We start from the raw sequence: 18,855 nt of genomic DNA, 5'->3' as shown, positions 1-18,855 counted from the left end.
GTACTAACCTTCCAACTACACCGTTCACTAGTCACTCAACCAACTAACCTAACTCAGCAAAGAAGATATGCCCTGAATATAGGTCACTGGAACCTTTTTAAGGAGGAATTGAGCAGTGCAGCCAGCTGCTTCAATCCGAGTGGCTTCAGCCCAGACTAGCATCAATGCGCAATTACACAGCTCGTCACTAATGTTGCAAACAAGGCTATCAAAAAGAAAAGATTCACACCTGGTGCTGTCCCCTGGTGGTCTTCAGAACTCCAGGCTCTTATACGCGAAGTCATTTACCGACGAAAACGCTATCAATGTGCAAGAAGAACATGGCCTCCAGAAGAAACTGAGACTTTACTGCAGCATCGCACAACTGTAACTGAAGAACTCTTCACCCCAACCGAGCTCAACTTAGCTGCATCTAGAATCAGAAACAAGAAGGCTCCGGACAGAGACATGCTCGATCCAGAAATCGTCGAGAAAGCCATTGAACTTATTCCCACTACTACACTCAACCTGTTAAACCACTGTTTGTGGTTTAACAGGTTGAGTGTGGTAGTGAAGGCTGTTTCGGTAAGTTTCTGGATGCGATACAGACTCACCAAATGGAGTCCGAATGATGACGCCTTCACCCTTCATCTAGACCAATTCAAATCAAGCCACATGATCTGCCACAATCTTACCAGCCCATTGCACTGCTGCCAGTCTTCAGCAAACTTCTCGAACGGTTGATTTCCCATAGAATAGAAGCCCACCACAATGATGCTGGTATCTCCTCGCCTAACCAGTACGGTTTCCAGAAAGGATGCTCCATGGTAGATACACTGGAAACAATCATTGAAGCTGCTACCAATTGCAACTCCAAATACTTTCTACTAATCTCCTTCGACTTTGCTGGTGCCCTCGATTCCTTCTGATGGCCCAGCGTCCTGGGCAGGCTCTGGAGGGCGCAAGTCCCAGAAAACTTATATAGATGCATCAAGACCTAACTACAGGACCAGCGAGTTGTTGTGTCTGCTCCCCACTGCAGTGTCTTCAGACCAATCTGCAGGGGATTCCCTCAGGGTTCTGTCCTGGGGCCTCTCCTCTGGAATCTGGTGCTGGATGATTTCTTGAACACCAAACTCAACAATGTACAGATCCAGGCCTGTGCGAATGATCTGGTCATGCTCTTTTCTGCCAATAACAGAGCCCAACTGGAAGCGACTGCCAACCAGGCCATCTCTACCCTTCAAGCTTGGGCAGTGCATAACAACCTAAAGATCTCCCCGGAGAAAACCAATTCGATCCTATTAAAAGGAACCCTTGATCTGAAAAGACCATCCCAAATCAAAGTCAATGGTGTTACAGTAAAACTAAACACACAGCTTAAATATTTAGTTTTGATCTTAGACAAAAACCTTTCCTTCACCCCTGATCTAGACCAATTCAGGATTAAGATCAGGAAGTATACTGCCCCAATCTCAAGAGTTTCCCGGAAGGACTGGGGCTTGAAGAAGAGAACGCTCTCCCTCTTCTATAAGGCTGTTTTCATCCCGGTTATCGCCTATGTCTCTGGAGTCTGGTACAAGAACGCCAATACAGTTGTAAACAGATCGCGCCTAGTAACTATCCAGCACTCTCTTCTCCTTCTGTCCTCGCGTGCCTGTCCCACTGTCAGCACCCATGCACTCCAGGTCCTCACTGGACCTGGAGATTGTTCGTCGTGGGTTGCTCTACCAATTAGCCAAAAGAAGAGCAGTTACCTGAGCCGGTTTCTCCACTGACCAGGAAATAATAGAAACACTGAAAAGAAGAGACTTAATGACCATCTAACAGACACCTAGCAAAAAAGATGGCAGACCTCAACTAAAGGAGCTGTCACCAAAAGATTCCTCCCCATGTCAGGGCCTCCTATCCCCTCACACCTGGCTGGTTTTCACCGGGACTCTATGCTACCTGTCTCCTCACTGGACATGGCTCCTTCCAAAAAAAACTTCCTGACTTTGGAATTTCAGACTCACCCGACTGCCACTCTGGAGAAGATCAGATATGGGAGCACCTTGCGCACAGCTGTGAAATCTATGAGGACTTCAGGAGGATCCTAATAACAAAACTACGTTTCAACTATCAAAATCAAGAACACCTCACTCTACAGAATGAAGAAACTTACCAAGACCTGACTCAATTTGCCACGGACTTATTTACCAGGCAGAAAGCGCTACCACCACCACAGTAACCGAATCAATAGATCAAAACAACCATGGCTGCCAATTGTTGCTGCGCTTCGCTGAGCCAAGGATTTGGAACAACTTACACAAGACTTGACCAACAAACCATGTGGAGTACAGAACCCAACTTGATCCCTCACATCTCAAGTAGTCACTTGGTTGGGACAATACTATCAGTGCAATCAAAGACAAGGTCCTCACATACCTTGACAAATTCCTCATCATTGATTCCTGGACCAACTTCTCCCCACCTAACGTGACACATCTCATCAAGAAGAGACCTACCATCGATCCCCGGACTTGACCATCATATCTTGGACTCCCGGTTTTGGACCTCCCCACTATTCGTTATCATGGCCTACTGGGTCAGCCTTCAGTCTGGATGCGACACAGACTCACCAAATTGAGTCCCAATGATGACACCTGGACTAGACCTTCCCGAACATGACCCATCCACCATAGCTGCACTCACGCTTCTGGGTTTCCACTAAGCTGTCGGCTCCTACTGATTGGCCGTGCTAGCGGTACCTACCTTGAACTTGCAGGGTATCTCTCGCTCTTTTTCTTTAACTTCTTTGGGGTGGTTTCTGTTCCCCCCACCAGCCTACTCTTCCCTATGGTGAGGCATTGGGCATGCCACACTGTCAGCAGGGGCAATGTTCCTATTAGCCTCTTTCTTCTCTTTCCTACCATCCGGCCTTTTACCCTTTCTCTCCCGCCCCCTTATTTTTCTCTTACACAATGCTTTTTTTTGTGTGGGGGTGGTTTTTCGTCCACCTGCCATCTCACTCCTCTCTCTGGTGAGGCACTCGGCATGCCATACTATCAGCAGGGGCCATCTTCCCTTTCGGCCTCTGCCTTCTGTTTCTTACCCTCTAGTCTTCTGCCTTCCTCCCTTACTTTTCTCTTACACAACGGTTTTTTATATATACATATATGCCCCACAGGTCTAAATTTAAATACATCAAAAGTATTGGCCGACCTATTTGGCTCTATAACAAGTTTTCAGCGAACAAACCTGCGCTCTGTTAAAATTACAACCGTTGCTCAAGAAACAGCAATCATCTCATTCCCAAATTTGGCCCTAGTGAAATCCTAGGAAAGTAGGTGGCAGAACCCACCAGAGTACTCTAGCATCAGTGGTACACCCGGTCAGCCTCCCCGTGGCATGGTGTTGTAACGTCGGGTCCCACGAGGGGCTCGGCAGCTAATAGACCAGAGGAACAAAGGGCACAACACAATATACAGCACATGACCCCCCACACACCTTCAAATCTCTGGCCCGACACAATGTACACCCGCGGAAATGGGAGAAATCCCAGGAGCCGTTAGACGCTAACATACCTTACACCTGGTTTGTCCCACCCTCATTTCTACTCTGGTGGGGCATGGGCATGCCCCACTGAAACTTGGGACTGTCTTTCCTATTGGCCCCATACTTCTGTCTTTCTTCCCCCCCCAGTCTTCAGCCACCCTCCCTCTCAAGCCCTCCCCCCACACACCTAAATTTAAACACATCCAAAATATCTTCGCCCACGTCCCAGCATATCAACTCAAGCGACATCAAGTCCCACGATTGACGCTGGTATGTGTATGCATGTTGTAATATAAGAATATTTATTTATTTTTTTTAGTAACCACTGAAATCTCAGGTAATTAGGTGGCAGGACCTGCCAGAGTGAAACTAAAACTACTGGGTTACTGGTCTGCCTCCAAGGGGCGAACGTGGGGCAACGTTGGCCCTCAGCAGGGGTACAGCGGCTAAACGACCAGATGAACAACGGTACACGACACTACACATATCCATACACTTTTAAATCTCTGGCATTTCCAGCGAACTTGTACACCCACAATGAAAACTATGCGGAGATGGGGGAAACCCCTGCTGCCCTCTGACACTAAATACACCTTACACCTGGATTAATTGTAAAGTTCAGGAAGGTTTGTGGGTTTCCCTTAGAAAGGTGGTACAGTAGACCAGTTCTAATGACCTCGAGGTCGAGAGTTAAGGCATCAGCCAGGAGCTGGAGGGCGTGAGTGTTAACTGTGCGGCAGGCACAGGAGGTGACGAGCAGTATGGAGCGTTCGATGGCATCCGGCGTCCTTCTGTTGGTGGCAGTGGTAGCTTTGGTGTACCAGATTCCAGAAGCATATCTTATTATCGGTGTGAAAGCAGTTTTGAAGAATAAAGATAAGGTCTTCTGGTTGAGTCCCCAGTAATGACGTGAGACCCTGGCAACCAGGGCTGCATAATTTTGTACCTTTTTCCTGAGGAATTTCAGATGAGGTTGGAATGAGAATGTTGTGTCGAGGATAACTCCCAGGTATTTTAATTCTGTTGAAAACTTGATGGTTGTTCCATTGACTCTAACCAGCGGGGGTCTTCTGATATCCAGCTTGCCTTTGAGAAGGGGAGAATTGGTTTTAGTTGGGGATAGATGGAGATTGGTGTCTGAGGCCCATTCTTGGAGAGTATGGATGGCTTGGTTTGCCAGGGACTCGAGGCGGGCTCTGCAGTCAGCAGCCACAGTGATGAGTCATAATTCAGTGAATGATCACTGAATTATGACTACCTACTAATACTTCGTGGGTTCTCCTTTTACCCTCAGTACAGAAGCTATCCGACCTGGCATTGATTCAACAAGATGGCGGAAGCGTTCGGGAGGTATGGCCAACCAAGCTGTGTGTAATCCGGTCAGCAATGCAAGTATGGAGGTGATTGGTGTATCTAGACGCCTGATATGCCTTTCTATAGTGTCCCTAAAGTGCTCTATGGGATTGATATCGGGGCAAGTTCCGAGGCCAATCGATATGCTGGAAGACAGAACTGTGGTCCTCAAACTATTCCATCTCTTTTACCCAGCCCTCAATAAGTACCCGATGGCTCAGCACATTGTCATCTTGGAAGACACCATCACCATTCGGGAAAAAGTGTAACAGCGGGGTGTACACAGTCAGCAAGCAGTTGACGATAGCGGAGACAACTGATACTTTGTTCCACATGCACCAGGGCTGCCAGTGGAACATGCCCCACACCATACAACTGCCTTCACCGGCCTGCACTTTTGATACCACGGATGATGGATGAAGAGCCTCATGTTGTTGACGCCAAATCCGAACAATACCATCCACGGTGTGGAGTAAATAACGTGACTCATCCGACCAGCACACTTTCCAGTCTTCTAATGTCCAACTTGCATGCTCTTTGCACCAGGCGAGTCTTTTACGCCGATGAACCTTGCTTAGGAGAGGATGCCGTAGGTGTCGTCTGCTGATATAGCCCATACGTGCGAGCGTGCGGGGCATGGTCATGGCAGATATTGTTCAGCATTGGCCCATGTTGTATTGGGTTGTCAACTCTTCAATGGTGCTGTGCCTGTTCGCCTGTACGAGCCATCGGACCCGGCGTTCGCTTCTAACATCAACCTTTCGTTGACCTTTGGAGTTTTTTCGTGGGGTCATTGTTTGGCCAATTTGTTTTGACGCCAGTCCATGTGCACTTTAACTACAGCAGTTCTCGAACGCCCCACCAGTTCAGCCGTTTGGGAAATCGAGGCACCAGCTCGTCGAGCACTCACAATCTGTCCTTTACCAAAGTCCGATAAATCCTTCTTTTTACCCATCATGCTCGGAATTTTACTACATACTGAACCACTGACACCTTATCTATGCTACGTAAGTCGACTAACTTCGCACTCTCATACCTCACGTGGTCAACGGGTCGCATTCAGTTTTCATAGGGATGGTCATGTGTGTGTGTGTGTTTGTGTTATGGGTGTTTAATGGCGCATAATGCGCCAGGGATGGTTATAATTCAGTGATCACTCAGTGTATGTGCAATACATCGCAAGAATAAGCAAAACGAAAGCTTTGAGTAATTTTCAACTTAGCATGGTAGATGGTGCTAGACGTCCAGGTATAACTCTTTCGAATTACTGTTGTTGTCGAGTTTTAGGCGATCAGCAACTTAGTCCATATTGCGCCGTATATAATATATCTATAAATAATATGCTAGTAAATTGCATGTGTTCTGTGGTCGACTTGCTGTTTGCTGGACGAAAAATTCGAGTTTCTGGGAGGAAAAACCATGTTACCCTCGCCTGAAACTGACTAACTCAGCCACTTTATGAAAAAATCCACAAAAAATCCTCGCGCCATTGATGGGATTCGAACTCGGGTTTTTTCTAACCGGTATGGAGAGGACGGTGACTATACCAACTGTATGCTACCCACGAGGGGTTGAAAACTGCAATCCTGCAGGAGTTTTCATGTACAGCTGTGTCTCTTTGTGTATCGAGATTGCTTCACCAACAAAGAATATTCAGTTAAAGGCCACACTGCTCAAAAAGAGCTCGTTGATGGGAGTGGCCAATAGAAGCTAACAGTTAAATACCAATTAAGTACCACACTGGCAACGAAAGAGGCACTTCAGAATACAGCTCGCCCTATCCTGTCAAGGATGGAGTATTGGAGTAGAAAATCGCACCCTCTGATGGGATGGCGAAAACAGCACGAGTCCATGGCCCAATTGTCAATAGTGCAGGCTCGTAGGGACAGTGTAATGATGTCGGCTATTTTTGTGGAACATATTTGGCCCCTTAATGCCACTGAGTAATATTTAGATGCCCCAGATTATCTGTAAATTGTTTCCCTTTGGGTGAATCCATTCACGACTGCAGTTTATCCATCTGAGAATGTGTTCTTCCAAAGATAATGCGCTATGTCAAGACTAGAATTGTACCGTTTTGGTTCCAGGAATATGAGAGTGAATTAAACCTATTGCACGAGCCTCCCCATTCCACAGATTTCAATCCAATGGAGCACCTGTAGGATTAGCCCTTTGAAGAAGAGCTCCACAACCACTCAATTTGTAGCAACTGTGGGAAGAAATTGAGTCGACATGGACCAAAATCCTTGTTGCATACTTTGAACACCTCATTAAGTTCGTGCCACGACAAATCCAAGCTATTGTGATGTCTGGAGGGAAGGGCTACTCGCTATAAGGTAGGTGCACCTAATACAGAGGCCACACATTTCATTTTTATTTATTGAGTAAAGCGGTCCTTAGCCAAAAAAATCTGGCAAATTCACTATACATATAATAGACATGGTACAATATACAAATATTAACAATATCTTATGTACATAAAAACATGGTACATCATCATCATCATCAGCCATTTTCAATCCACTGCAGGATGAAGGCCTCTCCAGCAACTTTCCAGTTCCTTCTGTTTTCAGCACTGGACATCCATTTACTACCCACAAACTCATGAATTTCATCTATCCATCTCCGCCTTTGTCTTCCAGGTTTTCTTCTAGCTCCTCTTGGGTACCATTCTGTTATTTTCTTAGTCCATCTGTCATCATGTCTTCGAGCTATGTGTCCTGCCCAAGACCATTTTAGTTCTTTAGTTTTGATAAGAATGTCCTTTACTTGAGTTTGCTGCCTAATCCATGTGTTTCTCTTCTTATCTAACAGTCTGATTCCCAATATGATTCGTTCCATTCTTCTCTGTGTAGTTCTCAGCTTCTCTTCCATTCTTTTGGTGAGTGCCCAAGTTTCACTTCCATAAGTCATGGTGGGGAGTATACATTGATTCATTATTTTACGTTTCAGACAAACTGGGATATTGCTCTTCAGTATGTGACTATATTTCCTGAATGCTATCCATCCAAAATCTATTCTTCTCTTGACTTCCAGCCATTTATCATTATTACAGCTAATAACTTGTCCCAGATAAGTATATGACTCCACCTTTTCAATTACTGCGCCTTCAATCATTATTTCCCTTTCCGTGGCATACTTGTTCATCATTACTTTTGTTTTAGCCATATTCATCTTTAGTCCAAAATCCTTACTAACTCTGCATAACTGATTAAGATTTTCCTCTAATTCTTTGGGATCATGGCTTATGACCACAATGTCATCTGCAAATCGTAAATGGTTTAGGTACTCTCCATTCACATTGACTCCTTTCTGCGACCAGTCTAATCTTCTGAAAGCTACCTCAAGGGCAGCAGTAAACAGTTTCGGAGATATTGTGTCTCCTTGTCGAACTCCTTTCTCAATTTTAAATTTCCTACTGTCTTTGTCTAGTCTAATAAAGGAGGTAGCGTTCTCATATATTTTCTTCAAAATCATAATATATGGGGTATCTATGCCTTGTCTTTCCAGTGCCCGAAACATTGCCTTATGCTGTATGGAGTCAAATGCCTTTTCATGGTTTTATATTCGTTTGCTTTCTCCATTAGCTGTGATATTACGTGAAGGTGATCCATAGTTGAGAATCCTGTCCTAAAGCCAGCTTGCTCTTTCGGTTGATTCTCATCAAGTATTCTTTCTAATCTGTTAGTAATGACCCTTGTGAACAACTTGTAGATGTGGGATAACAAGTTAATTGGTCTATAATTTCCAATTTCTGATTTATCTCCTTTCTTATGCGGCAAAACTATGATTGCATTATTCCACTGCTTAGGCGTCACACCTTTTCTAATGCACTTTGTGAAGAGCCTTGCCAGTTTTTGTGTTATGTCTCTTCCTCCCAATTTTAACAACTCTACAGTAACTTCATCTTCCCCCGGGGCTTTCTGATTCTTCATTTTCTTCAATGCATGTTCTACCTCATCAGGAAGAATATTGGGTATGTCGTATGTGTTGCTACTTTGCAATCCATCTTCCCCACTGCTGGCATCATTCCCCTGCTCCTTGTATAATTCTCTATAGTAGTCTTCTGCTATTTGAATTATGCCTTCTCTGCTGTTTATAAGTACGCCATCGCTTTTCTTCAGTTTCAGTATCATTTGTCTTTCTGTATTACTGCTCATGGCTGCTGATTTAAATCCTTTGTTTTCCCTTAATGCTTGTTCTACTTTTCTTCTTACGTCCTCTGAGTTTCTTTCTAATGGCTTTGCTCAATTTTCTCCTTCTCAGTGTTTTTCTTGCTCTTCATTTGTCGTCTTCAGTTCATCATGACAAGTGTTTCTTGACTAATTTTTTCTTCTTTGGATTTCTTTTTCCCTATAGGTTTCTTGGGCTTTATCACTTTCAGTAAGTTGTAATATTCCTCGTCGATATCTTGGTCCTGAGCAGTCTGCAGAAGCTCAAACTTGTTCTTAAGTTCCAGTACATACTGCTTTTTCTCCTCCTCTGTTATTTCAAAGACCTTTGTATTATTTACTCGAGTCAGTTTTTTCCTTTCCTTTCCTACATCTATATCAAGTGTACATCTTACCATTCTGTGATCACTTCCAACATTTACCTTATTCAGAACTGTAACATCATTCACAATATATCTTCTGTTAGTGAGGATGAAGTCGATTTCATTAGTAGTTAATCCATTTGGACTCTTCCATGTCCACTTTCTGTTCACCCTTTTCTTGAAAAAAGTGTTCATTACTGACAGTCCTTGAGATTCTGCAAATTCCACAAGTCTTTCACCTCTTTCATTTCTTTCACCAATTCCAAAATTTCCTATAGTTCCCCTTTCTATGCTGTTTTGTCTTTTTCCAACCTTAGCATTGAAGTCTCCCATAATAATAGTGTAGTGGGTTTTCTGCTCATCTAGAAGACTCTCAATTTCAGTGTACATTTCTTCAACCTCTTCATCATCATGGCTCGATGTTGGTGCATAAATCATTATAATCTTTAGCTTGTATCTCTTAGAAATCTTGAGTATTAGTCTTGACACTCTTGGTGATGTACTTTTGAATTCCAAAATGTTGTTTTTAAAATCTTTATGGACCAGAAACCCAATTCCACCTTCACTCCTTTCACTGTTTCCATTGGTGTACAGCAGATTTCCACTTGATAAACTTATAAGTGATTCATTTCTTCTTCTTGTTTCAGCCAAACCGATGATATTCCAATTCACATTTTCTAATTCCTTTTCCAGCTCTAATATCCTGTCTTCACCGATGAGTGATCGTACGTTATAACAGGCCAAGTTCAGTTTCCGTGAATGGCAGCCTGGTCGTACCCAGAGATTCTTAGCACCCTCTGCTTCCACTCTAATCCTCTCGCTGCCGTAAGAGGGAGAGTGAAAGCTGCTGGGGACTGAGGGCCATTTGTTTCGTCGTGCTTTCATATTGCTGGAGGGGTTGGTCTTTTCCTCTTCATGCTGACCAGGCATCTTGAAGAGAACCACTCTACACGTTCGTTGCCACCTAAGTGACGTAACAGGGCTTACCATCGAGAAGGTGTGCATGAGTGGATTTTAGGGAGGCAGACCAACCGGACTTCTCCTAAATCTTCTGTAATAGAGAGATATTGGATCCATCAGTGTTTTAGGCTGAGTGTCTGATAACACACAGGATACCTGTTCCCCTCTAAGCCCCCTCTAACTGTTCCCCTCTAAAAACATGGTACGTAATCAATTAATTCAACTAGCACATGGCGAACCAACTATACTGTGCAATGGTCATCCGGAACTTAGCTACAGCACAACGATCTGGACAACTAGGCCACAACAGAAACCGCTGAAGGGACACTGTCAACCGATGAGTATCACGTCCTTGAGACTGATCGTCGCATTTCTATAACGCATTAGACGAGTCCACGGTAATCTCAAAAAAGATAAACAGTTCAAAAAACAGCAATTCACCAACAGTCAGAGGGCTCAACAGAAGTTGCCCATATTAACCAGCAAAACCTTTTCTTTTTATGTGTTTATTGCTAATTGCATTTCTTCTGTTGTTCTAAAATAATGCGGCCCTCAATCTTATAGCTGTACCGGGCGTGGCAATTAATCCAACAAAAGTGATTGATATTATTATTTTGAAATTTGAATAATTTCAGTTACCTGATGATCCATTCTACTTCTTATTAGAGATTTTTAACATTGAAATTAAGGTATCTGTAAGGAACATGCGACTGATATGCTTCTAACCATAACAGGATATCTGCGGTTTAAAATGTGGAGTTGTTATCAAAACATAAATGTTGAAATTTTCTCGTTTGTTCAACATCAATACTAGCATCCAGCTCCTTGATTATTGCACCTTGATACTTGGCAAATGTAGTTTAAACATATCTGTCAGGGTGTGGCTGACGGGTGCTTTATCATTTTGAGATAATCAATCACATTACTCAAGAAGTTTCTTTCTCTCTGTGTCAAGTGCACTGCTCTGTTGATCAGTGCATGACTCGAATATCGATACTGACCAGTTGAAAATCGATATTCAAAACATGCACTGTACAATCGATATTCAAGACATGACCAACGATCGAGATTTCAATTTTGGGACTTTGTTCCACAATGCCATTGAGAATTCGCTGCCTCCCGATTTTATCCAGTGTTTCTTTATTGTTTCGCCTCCATACTCCATAGGACTTATTTCTGTATAAAGGTTATTAAAAGAATATCTCCAGTGAATCCAGGATTTAGAAGACAATTTTCCAGTTAGACAGTACAGCACAGCAGGCTTTCAGTAACTGGTCTCATTTTGTAGGAGTTGTTCCAATAGAACACAATATTTAACATTTGAGAGATTGAGGTTAATTGCCTAACGTAAATCAGCAGACTAGATCTCGTTTACTCGAATGGAATTATCCAAGACGTTGGTAACATTGAAGAATTACAGACAAACTTCAGAAGAAGAAGCATTAAAAACACAACGCCATGCATTCCTGAAAATGAGCAAATGATTTCTTATTGATTTAATTTTAAAATAGATTGGACTTTTGCAAGGAACTTGTTTTGTAACTGCTCAGATTCAATCTTTTAGAAACCTTTTCACTTCTAGAAAATTTTCGTTTATCTTTGCTTGTTTGGTATCCTAAACTTAACTACACGGAACTCTAGAGATACCTAAAATTTTGAAGAAAGGGAAATTCCTCATAACACGATTAAATGCAATTTAAAAACTGAAAATGAGAGGTGAATATAATCAGTCTACAAAGGCTTTCAGAAGACTTTATTTTTAACTCTTAGAAACTGCTTAAGATTTTCTTCAATTTGTATTCAAGTTAAAGAGAGTCTCTTTTTAATTTTTGATATGGCTTTAGAGTTCATGTTCACTTTTAATGTTTTAAGGTACCCAAATAAAATATGTTTCAAATCACAGTGCATCTGTATTCAGTCTTTTCTTACCCAATTAAGATGATACAGTAGAGAAACCAGCCTGAACTTGAACTTGCAGGAAGGTGAAGTTTTGATTACAGTTCTAGTCTGGAGTAGGGCTACTACGAATTTGGTGTATTTTGAGAAACAGACACAGAATTTCGTCCCAGTACTTCAGCGATTGCGAAAATTCGTGAATCATTGCACATTAGGTCTCTGCAGACCTCAGACCACTCCCCCTCTTTTCCTTTCTCTGATATTCAAATGTTGGTTTCGAGTTATCTCCAGGGAGATAACTCGAAATCATCAGAAGGTTTCTAAACAGAAGAAAGCCTCTTGGGATAACTTGTTGAGTACTCAGGGAAATGCTGATCCCTGGGAACTTAGTTATAAGCTGTTGAACAATAAAATTCCACTGGAGAGGTGTTTGCTTCGGTGATAGCGGCAGATGATCAGGATACTTTATCTTGGGCACCCACTATTAATAGGATCCTTCATGTCATTATCCATCAGGATATTGAGGATTGTGTTCATCCCATGCAAGCAGAAATAAAAATGAAAATCTTTGTCTATACTGGTTCTCCTGATGAACCCTCTTTCGCAATGGAGGAGATTGACTACATTATAAGATAAATGCGCTCTAGAAAATGCCCGGGTAATGCTGGTTTGGAAGCTGAACGGGTCTGGAAGATTGTTCCTGCTGTTATCTTTGCTTTGTTCAACGCTTATCGTTTGCTGGGTGTTTTTCCTAGGGCATGGAAGATTGCTAATTTGAAGACCTTACTTAAAAATCCAGAAAAGTCTTAAGTCTGATCCATTCTCTCACAGGCCTATTGCCTTGATCCCCGTTTTGGTCAAGGCACTTGAGAAGGTCATTGCTGGACGTGTTTTGATTGCATACACTAATAAAGGATATCGTCTACGGTGCAATATGGATTTACCATGGCAAGGGTACGGAAGATGCAATTGCTTCTCTTCTAGCATCACAGGCAGAGACTACAACTAAATATTTGCTTGGCCTCTTTGTGGACTTCAAAGGGGACTTTGACACCCTTTGGTATCAAGACCAATATACAATCTTTTGTCAAGTTATTTCTCACATCGTTCCATAAACGTCAAGGGTTGATCTGTACAGGTCTCCAGAAATGTTTCACAAGGATGTCTACAGGGATCAATATTGGGGCCTTTGTGTCAGAATCTTGTATTTGACTCTTGACTTAGCAGAAGATTTGAGGCAATCATCATGATCGCATACGCGGATGACCTTACTATTCTTGTGCAGGGAACTCAAGTACATCTTTAGAGTTTACAGCCAATCACGTATTGCAGGAACTTTTCACTTGGTCTGAAGTACATAAACTTCAGGTTCCAATCTCTAAAACATCTCAGATATTGTTGAAGGGTAAACTAGACAGGGGGAGTCCTCCATTAATTAAGTATCGAGGGCACTCCATTGAATATAATTCTACAACTAAGTATTTAGGCATCTATCTTGTGACACCTTAAATTTTCTACCTCATGTAAGGTACATGAAATAAAAGTGTAAATAAATTCTAGCAAAATTGCGATTAGTAACCAGAAAGGAGTGGGGTTTTAGAGGTCACTCTCTCAGACTATATTACAATGGTGTCTTTTTTGTCTATTATTACCTCTGTTGCCGGTACTTGGGGCTATAGAGCTACTAAGTCTGGTGTGATTAAACAGTTGTTACAGGCCCAGGTTCCTGCCCACCTGATGATGTCTACAGCATGTAGGACTACATCTACTGTGGCCTTATATGTTCTTTTGGGAAAACTACCAGTACATTATGAGCTCCAATACAGATACATGAATTATCATCTGTAAAAAAAGCCCATCCTATTTCCTTGGAAGATGTGCAGCTTGATTTGAGTGTTTCTTTGGCTTCTGAAAGGAAAAGAATGCGTTCCATCTACGTTGAAAAATGTCAACGAGACTGGATTACCTCAGATCTTGGTAGTGTAACGAGAGAATTTTTACCTTTAGTTAGAGAGTTAAAGAAGAAAGAATTTTTATGGTTTTCTCCAGGATTGCCTGGCACATCTCTGCTGTCCGGTCATGGCAGCGTTAATAGTAAAACTATTTAAATTGGGACTGTATCTTACTGTAGTTTGTCTGTGTAGGGCTAAAGAGAATGTGGATCATACCTTACTTGATTGTCACTACTATTTGGACTACAGACAAGAACTTCAACATATTGCAAGACTCTTCACTACTGAAAATAAATCCTTACTTGTTCAATCTCAGGTTGCATTTAATTCTCTTATATATTTGCTACATGTGTCTTCAAATGGAGATGAACTTGGATCAGTTAACCCAAGATAGACTGTTGTTCTTGTGACTCTTTATACCTCAGGGTTGGTGTACTGAAAAATTACTTCTAACTACAACCACTCACAGTGACTACTTCTATTAGATGCTAACAATGTTTTATTATATATTAGAACTACTTTCGGATTTCCACTGCCTCTGAAGATTCGTCTATTTGATCCTTGGGAAAGCTACTCCAGTGGATTTTCCTTTTGGGCTTGCATTATTTGGTAAACTGTTGAAGCCAACGTGAGTTTGCTTTCGATTGTACATAGTGTATACACAGTGAGTGATCACTGAATTATGACCACCTACCTAATACTTCGTAGGTCCTCCTTTTGTCCTCAGTACAGTAGCTATCCGACGTGGCATTGATTCAACAAGATCTCGAAAGCATTCGGGAGGTATGGCCAACCAAGCTGTGTGTAATCCGGTCACCAATGCAGGTATGGATGTGATTGGTGTATCCAGACGCCTGATATACCTTTCCATAGTGTCCCACAAGTACTCTATGGGATTAATATCGGGGGAAGTTCGGAGACCAATCGATATGATGGAAGTCAGAACTGTGTTCCTCAAACCATTCCTGCACAAAAAGCGCCCGAAGGCTCGACGCATTGTCATCTTGGAAGACACCATCGCCATTCGGGAAAAAATGTAACGTAGCGGGGTGTACACAGTCAGCAAACAGTTGACGATAGCGGAGACCACTGATACGTTGTTCCACATGCATCAGGGATTCAAGTTCCTGCCAGTGAAATATTCCCCACACCATACAACCACCTCCACCGGCTTGCACTTTTGATACCATGCATGATGGATCAAGAGCCTCATATCGTTGACACCAAATCCATCCACAACCATCCACGGTGTGGAGTAAATAACGTGACTCATCCGACACACCTCCTTCCAGTCTTCTTACGTCCAACTTGCATGCTCTTTGCACCAGGCGAGTCTTTTTCGTTGATGAACCTTGGTTAGGAGAGGATGCCGTAGGGGTCGTCTGCTGGTATGGCCCTTACGTGCGAGCGTGAGAAGCATGGTCATGGTAGATATTGTTCCGAGTTGGCCCATGTTGTATTGGGTAGTTAACTGTTGAACAGGGCTGCGCCTATTCGCCTGTACGAGTCGTCGGACTCGGCGCTCACCTCTAACATCAACCTTTCGCTGACCTTTGCAGTTTTGCCGTCGGGTCATTGTTTGACCATTCTGACGCCAGTCCTGGTACACTTTAGCTACGACGGCTCTAGTACACCCCACCAGTTCAGCCGTTTGAGAAATCGAGGCGCCAGCTCGTCGAGCACCCACAATCTGTCTTTTACCAAAGTCAATAAATCCTTCCTTGTACCCATCACGCTCGGCATTTTACTACGTACTGAACCACTGACACCTTATCTATGCTACTTAGGTCGACTAACTCCGCACTCTCGTACCTCACGTGGTCAACGGGTCGCATTCAGTTTTCATAGGGGTGGTCATAATTCAGTGATCACTCAGTGTACTTATTAATACTGAATCTTGCCCTATTAATGGAGTGTAATGGGGTGAAATTTGGTCCATGATCATGATCTTTGGACTCTTTCCTCAAAGAAGACAGGAATGTCCCTGACGAGCTTTCTTTGTTTGCTGATCCTGATACTAGGATGGGATTTTTTGGTAAGATGTCAGGCGTCAATCACACAACATAACAACAGAACAGAGCACAAAATTTACGCATAAAAAAATTCACGCACATGGATTTGGTCCAAGCCTCACCACAAGAAGAATAAAACGTGACTAATGGGGGAAACCCTGGGGTCCACAACAACTACATTTAATTAAAAATTTTTGTTTCGAATTTCTCTTTGATATTTATTGAGAATCGAAAAGACTGAATCTGAAATCAATGAACGTAACGTTGTGCGATCTCTTCACCGTCTGGTAGTTTGGGGGAGATCGCAATCATCTTCAGTTGTTATAATCCTTGATCGATTTCGTAGAGAATTTTGATATACTTCTGAAACTGCACAAGTCGCTTGCTCTAGCTACACCATTATTTTTCGAAATACAAAAAGTGTGGAAATTCCACTATATCTTAGCTTTTGTCTATTGGTGTGTTCGCTATACAATAACCCAATGAGCAGGTAGGAATTTTAACCCAAGTTTTCAGAAAGAAATATTAAAACATCGATCGAGACTGACTAACTTGGACATGGTATAAAAAATAAAGACCATAAATTCCTCCTGTCGAGAAAGAATTCGAACTTGGCCGAGGACAGTCAAGTAGTACATGTAACAAAGTAAAATTAAAACAGAGGCAAGAGATTCAAATCAGTTCACTGATGGAAAAACATAGTCATAAACACCTGTCCCAGTCATCAACATCGATAGCATCACAAAGATGGATCCAGCATAGGCAGCAGAATCCAAAATGGTCGATCGAGTAATCTAAAAATCATGGATGGATGGTTCATTCACTGACTTATACCGAACTATTTAAAGGATATCCTCCTATACATCCAAGGTGAAATACCCTTTTTGAATTCTGAAATGGTACACCTCGAGGTACGAAAGGGGGACCAGAATTCCCCTCTTCCTCTCTATCGTCAGAGTCCACCTACTGGAATCTAGTTACAAAATGAAACGATATTTAAAAGTTTCTTTAAGTTTACCCTGTGAAATGAATATGGCGTGAAAAATATATGAGAAACGCCGAGAAGCTCTCACACTTTGATCGATAAAATTTTGCTTGTAAAAATGGTTTCGAAGAGTGATTTACAAGTCAACTGAACTTTATTCTCCCAAAAAAGCAGGTGTGGAAAGGGCGTATCCTAATCAGTTTTCTACACGTGATCTAAACATATCCAAGGATTTAATGACGATAAGAAAAAATCACGTTTATGTGAAATTTTAGTTTATGCTTACTCCTACAAAGTAAGTTTGATAAAAAATGTTTCCAATTCTTTAAATATCCTTCCAGTGCTACGAGATTCACTAAGAAAAGGTTGGAAAATTCTTAGTCAAGTATTTCATTGAAAAGCAACGATCACATTTCTTAAAAGTTACATTGTTTTATGCAAATGCTACATTTCACTAGGAAATAAGTAAGTAACGTTTATTATTATTTTTTAATTCTCTCTCTCTGCATTTACTTTATTTATTTGCAGTTTCATCCGTTTAGAACGAACTCGAAGCGCGGTTATTGAAAACCCTTGGTTATATCTGTAAATTCAATATAAAAGTAACTTTATAAATGAATAAAATACAGTAGGTATTGTGTAAAAATCGATATCAGGACGTAGGGCTGTGAGGAGGTACCTGGGGCCCTAATGCAAAAGAAGGGGCCTCGTTTATTTATGTTGACTTTTATGGCTCCTTCGATTGGGCCCCTGGTACGGCGCATCCCTCATTTGCAAGGCCCTGTCAGGACGTAAACCAAAAGTATCATTAATAAACATAATTGATATGTTCAATCTTACCTATTTTTTAACTAACCATTCATCTAAATTACATTGTTTCTCTCATTTTCAACAACGCATTACAGTCCCACACCTGCAGTATCAATTTACTACTCTTTCATCGTATAAAAACCAGATTTCCCAATATATATTTGCACTTTAGATGTTGACATAATCCATGTTCCTCACGAATTAATGGACACCTTCATATCAATGTTAAGATGCGAGTCTTCGCCAGATTTAGAAAAGTAAGCGTGCTGTTACATGTCTTATTAGCATTTGAAACTTGCAATTGAAACTGCGATCATTGCTGTAAATTAAAAGCTATTTAAGCGATAGTGAGATGCTAGCGAGGATAAAAAGGCATTTTCTGTAGTCTTTTTTAATTAGGAATATTCTCCAGTGGTTGCCCCCTGTCCTTGTTGCTCTTATGATGACAGCTAAGAGTAACAAATAAGTTTTATCTTTATTAACACTAAGGGAATGAATAATTGACACTGAACTTTTTATAGATCAATATGGATTTTATTGATAGAATTTTCAGGATCTTTTCCCTTATAAGGCAGTAATGCCCCTACTCTTCATGTGCAGCGTGAGTTTCCATTCTTCTGAATTGGCATCTGGTTGTCAACTGCACTGAATTTTATAATTTCAAGCAGAGTTATAAGTTTCCCCAAAATCGTTCTTGGATTTTTTATCCCGAAATTCTGCAATATTACGGGTAACATTTACACCCAATGGAAGATCATTTATTTCATTTTCATTAATTATACAAATTACCATTTTATAATAATAAAATGAAATGATTTGTTAATAATTGATTGTTAT

At 41.8% G+C, this 18,855-nt stretch overlaps 1 protein-coding gene across 1 annotated transcript in view; it reads left to right on the top strand.

Moving 5' to 3' along the window:
- LOC150075261 (uncharacterized) overlaps positions 1–14,367 on the top strand; it is a 59,825-nt gene extending 45,458 nt beyond the window's left edge. Inside the window, exon 17 of the mRNA XM_090388418.1 lies at positions 14,086–14,367. Coding sequence (XP_090244544.1) covers positions 14,086–14,367 — 282 coding nt within the window. The remainder of the gene's footprint in view (positions 1–14,085) is intronic.
- Positions 14,368–18,855: the final 4,488 nt, after the last annotated feature.

The sequence above is a fragment of the Mastigoproctus giganteus genome, chromosome 14 (genome assembly GCF_048544385.1).
Source record: "Mastigoproctus giganteus isolate SK-2022 chromosome 14, ASM4854438v1, whole genome shotgun sequence".
In the NCBI taxonomy this organism is placed as follows: Eukaryota; Metazoa; Arthropoda; class Arachnida; order Uropygi; family Thelyphonidae; genus Mastigoproctus; species Mastigoproctus giganteus.
The sequence above is the reverse complement of the archived record's forward strand: the minus strand, read 5'-3'. Positions and strand labels throughout refer to the sequence as shown.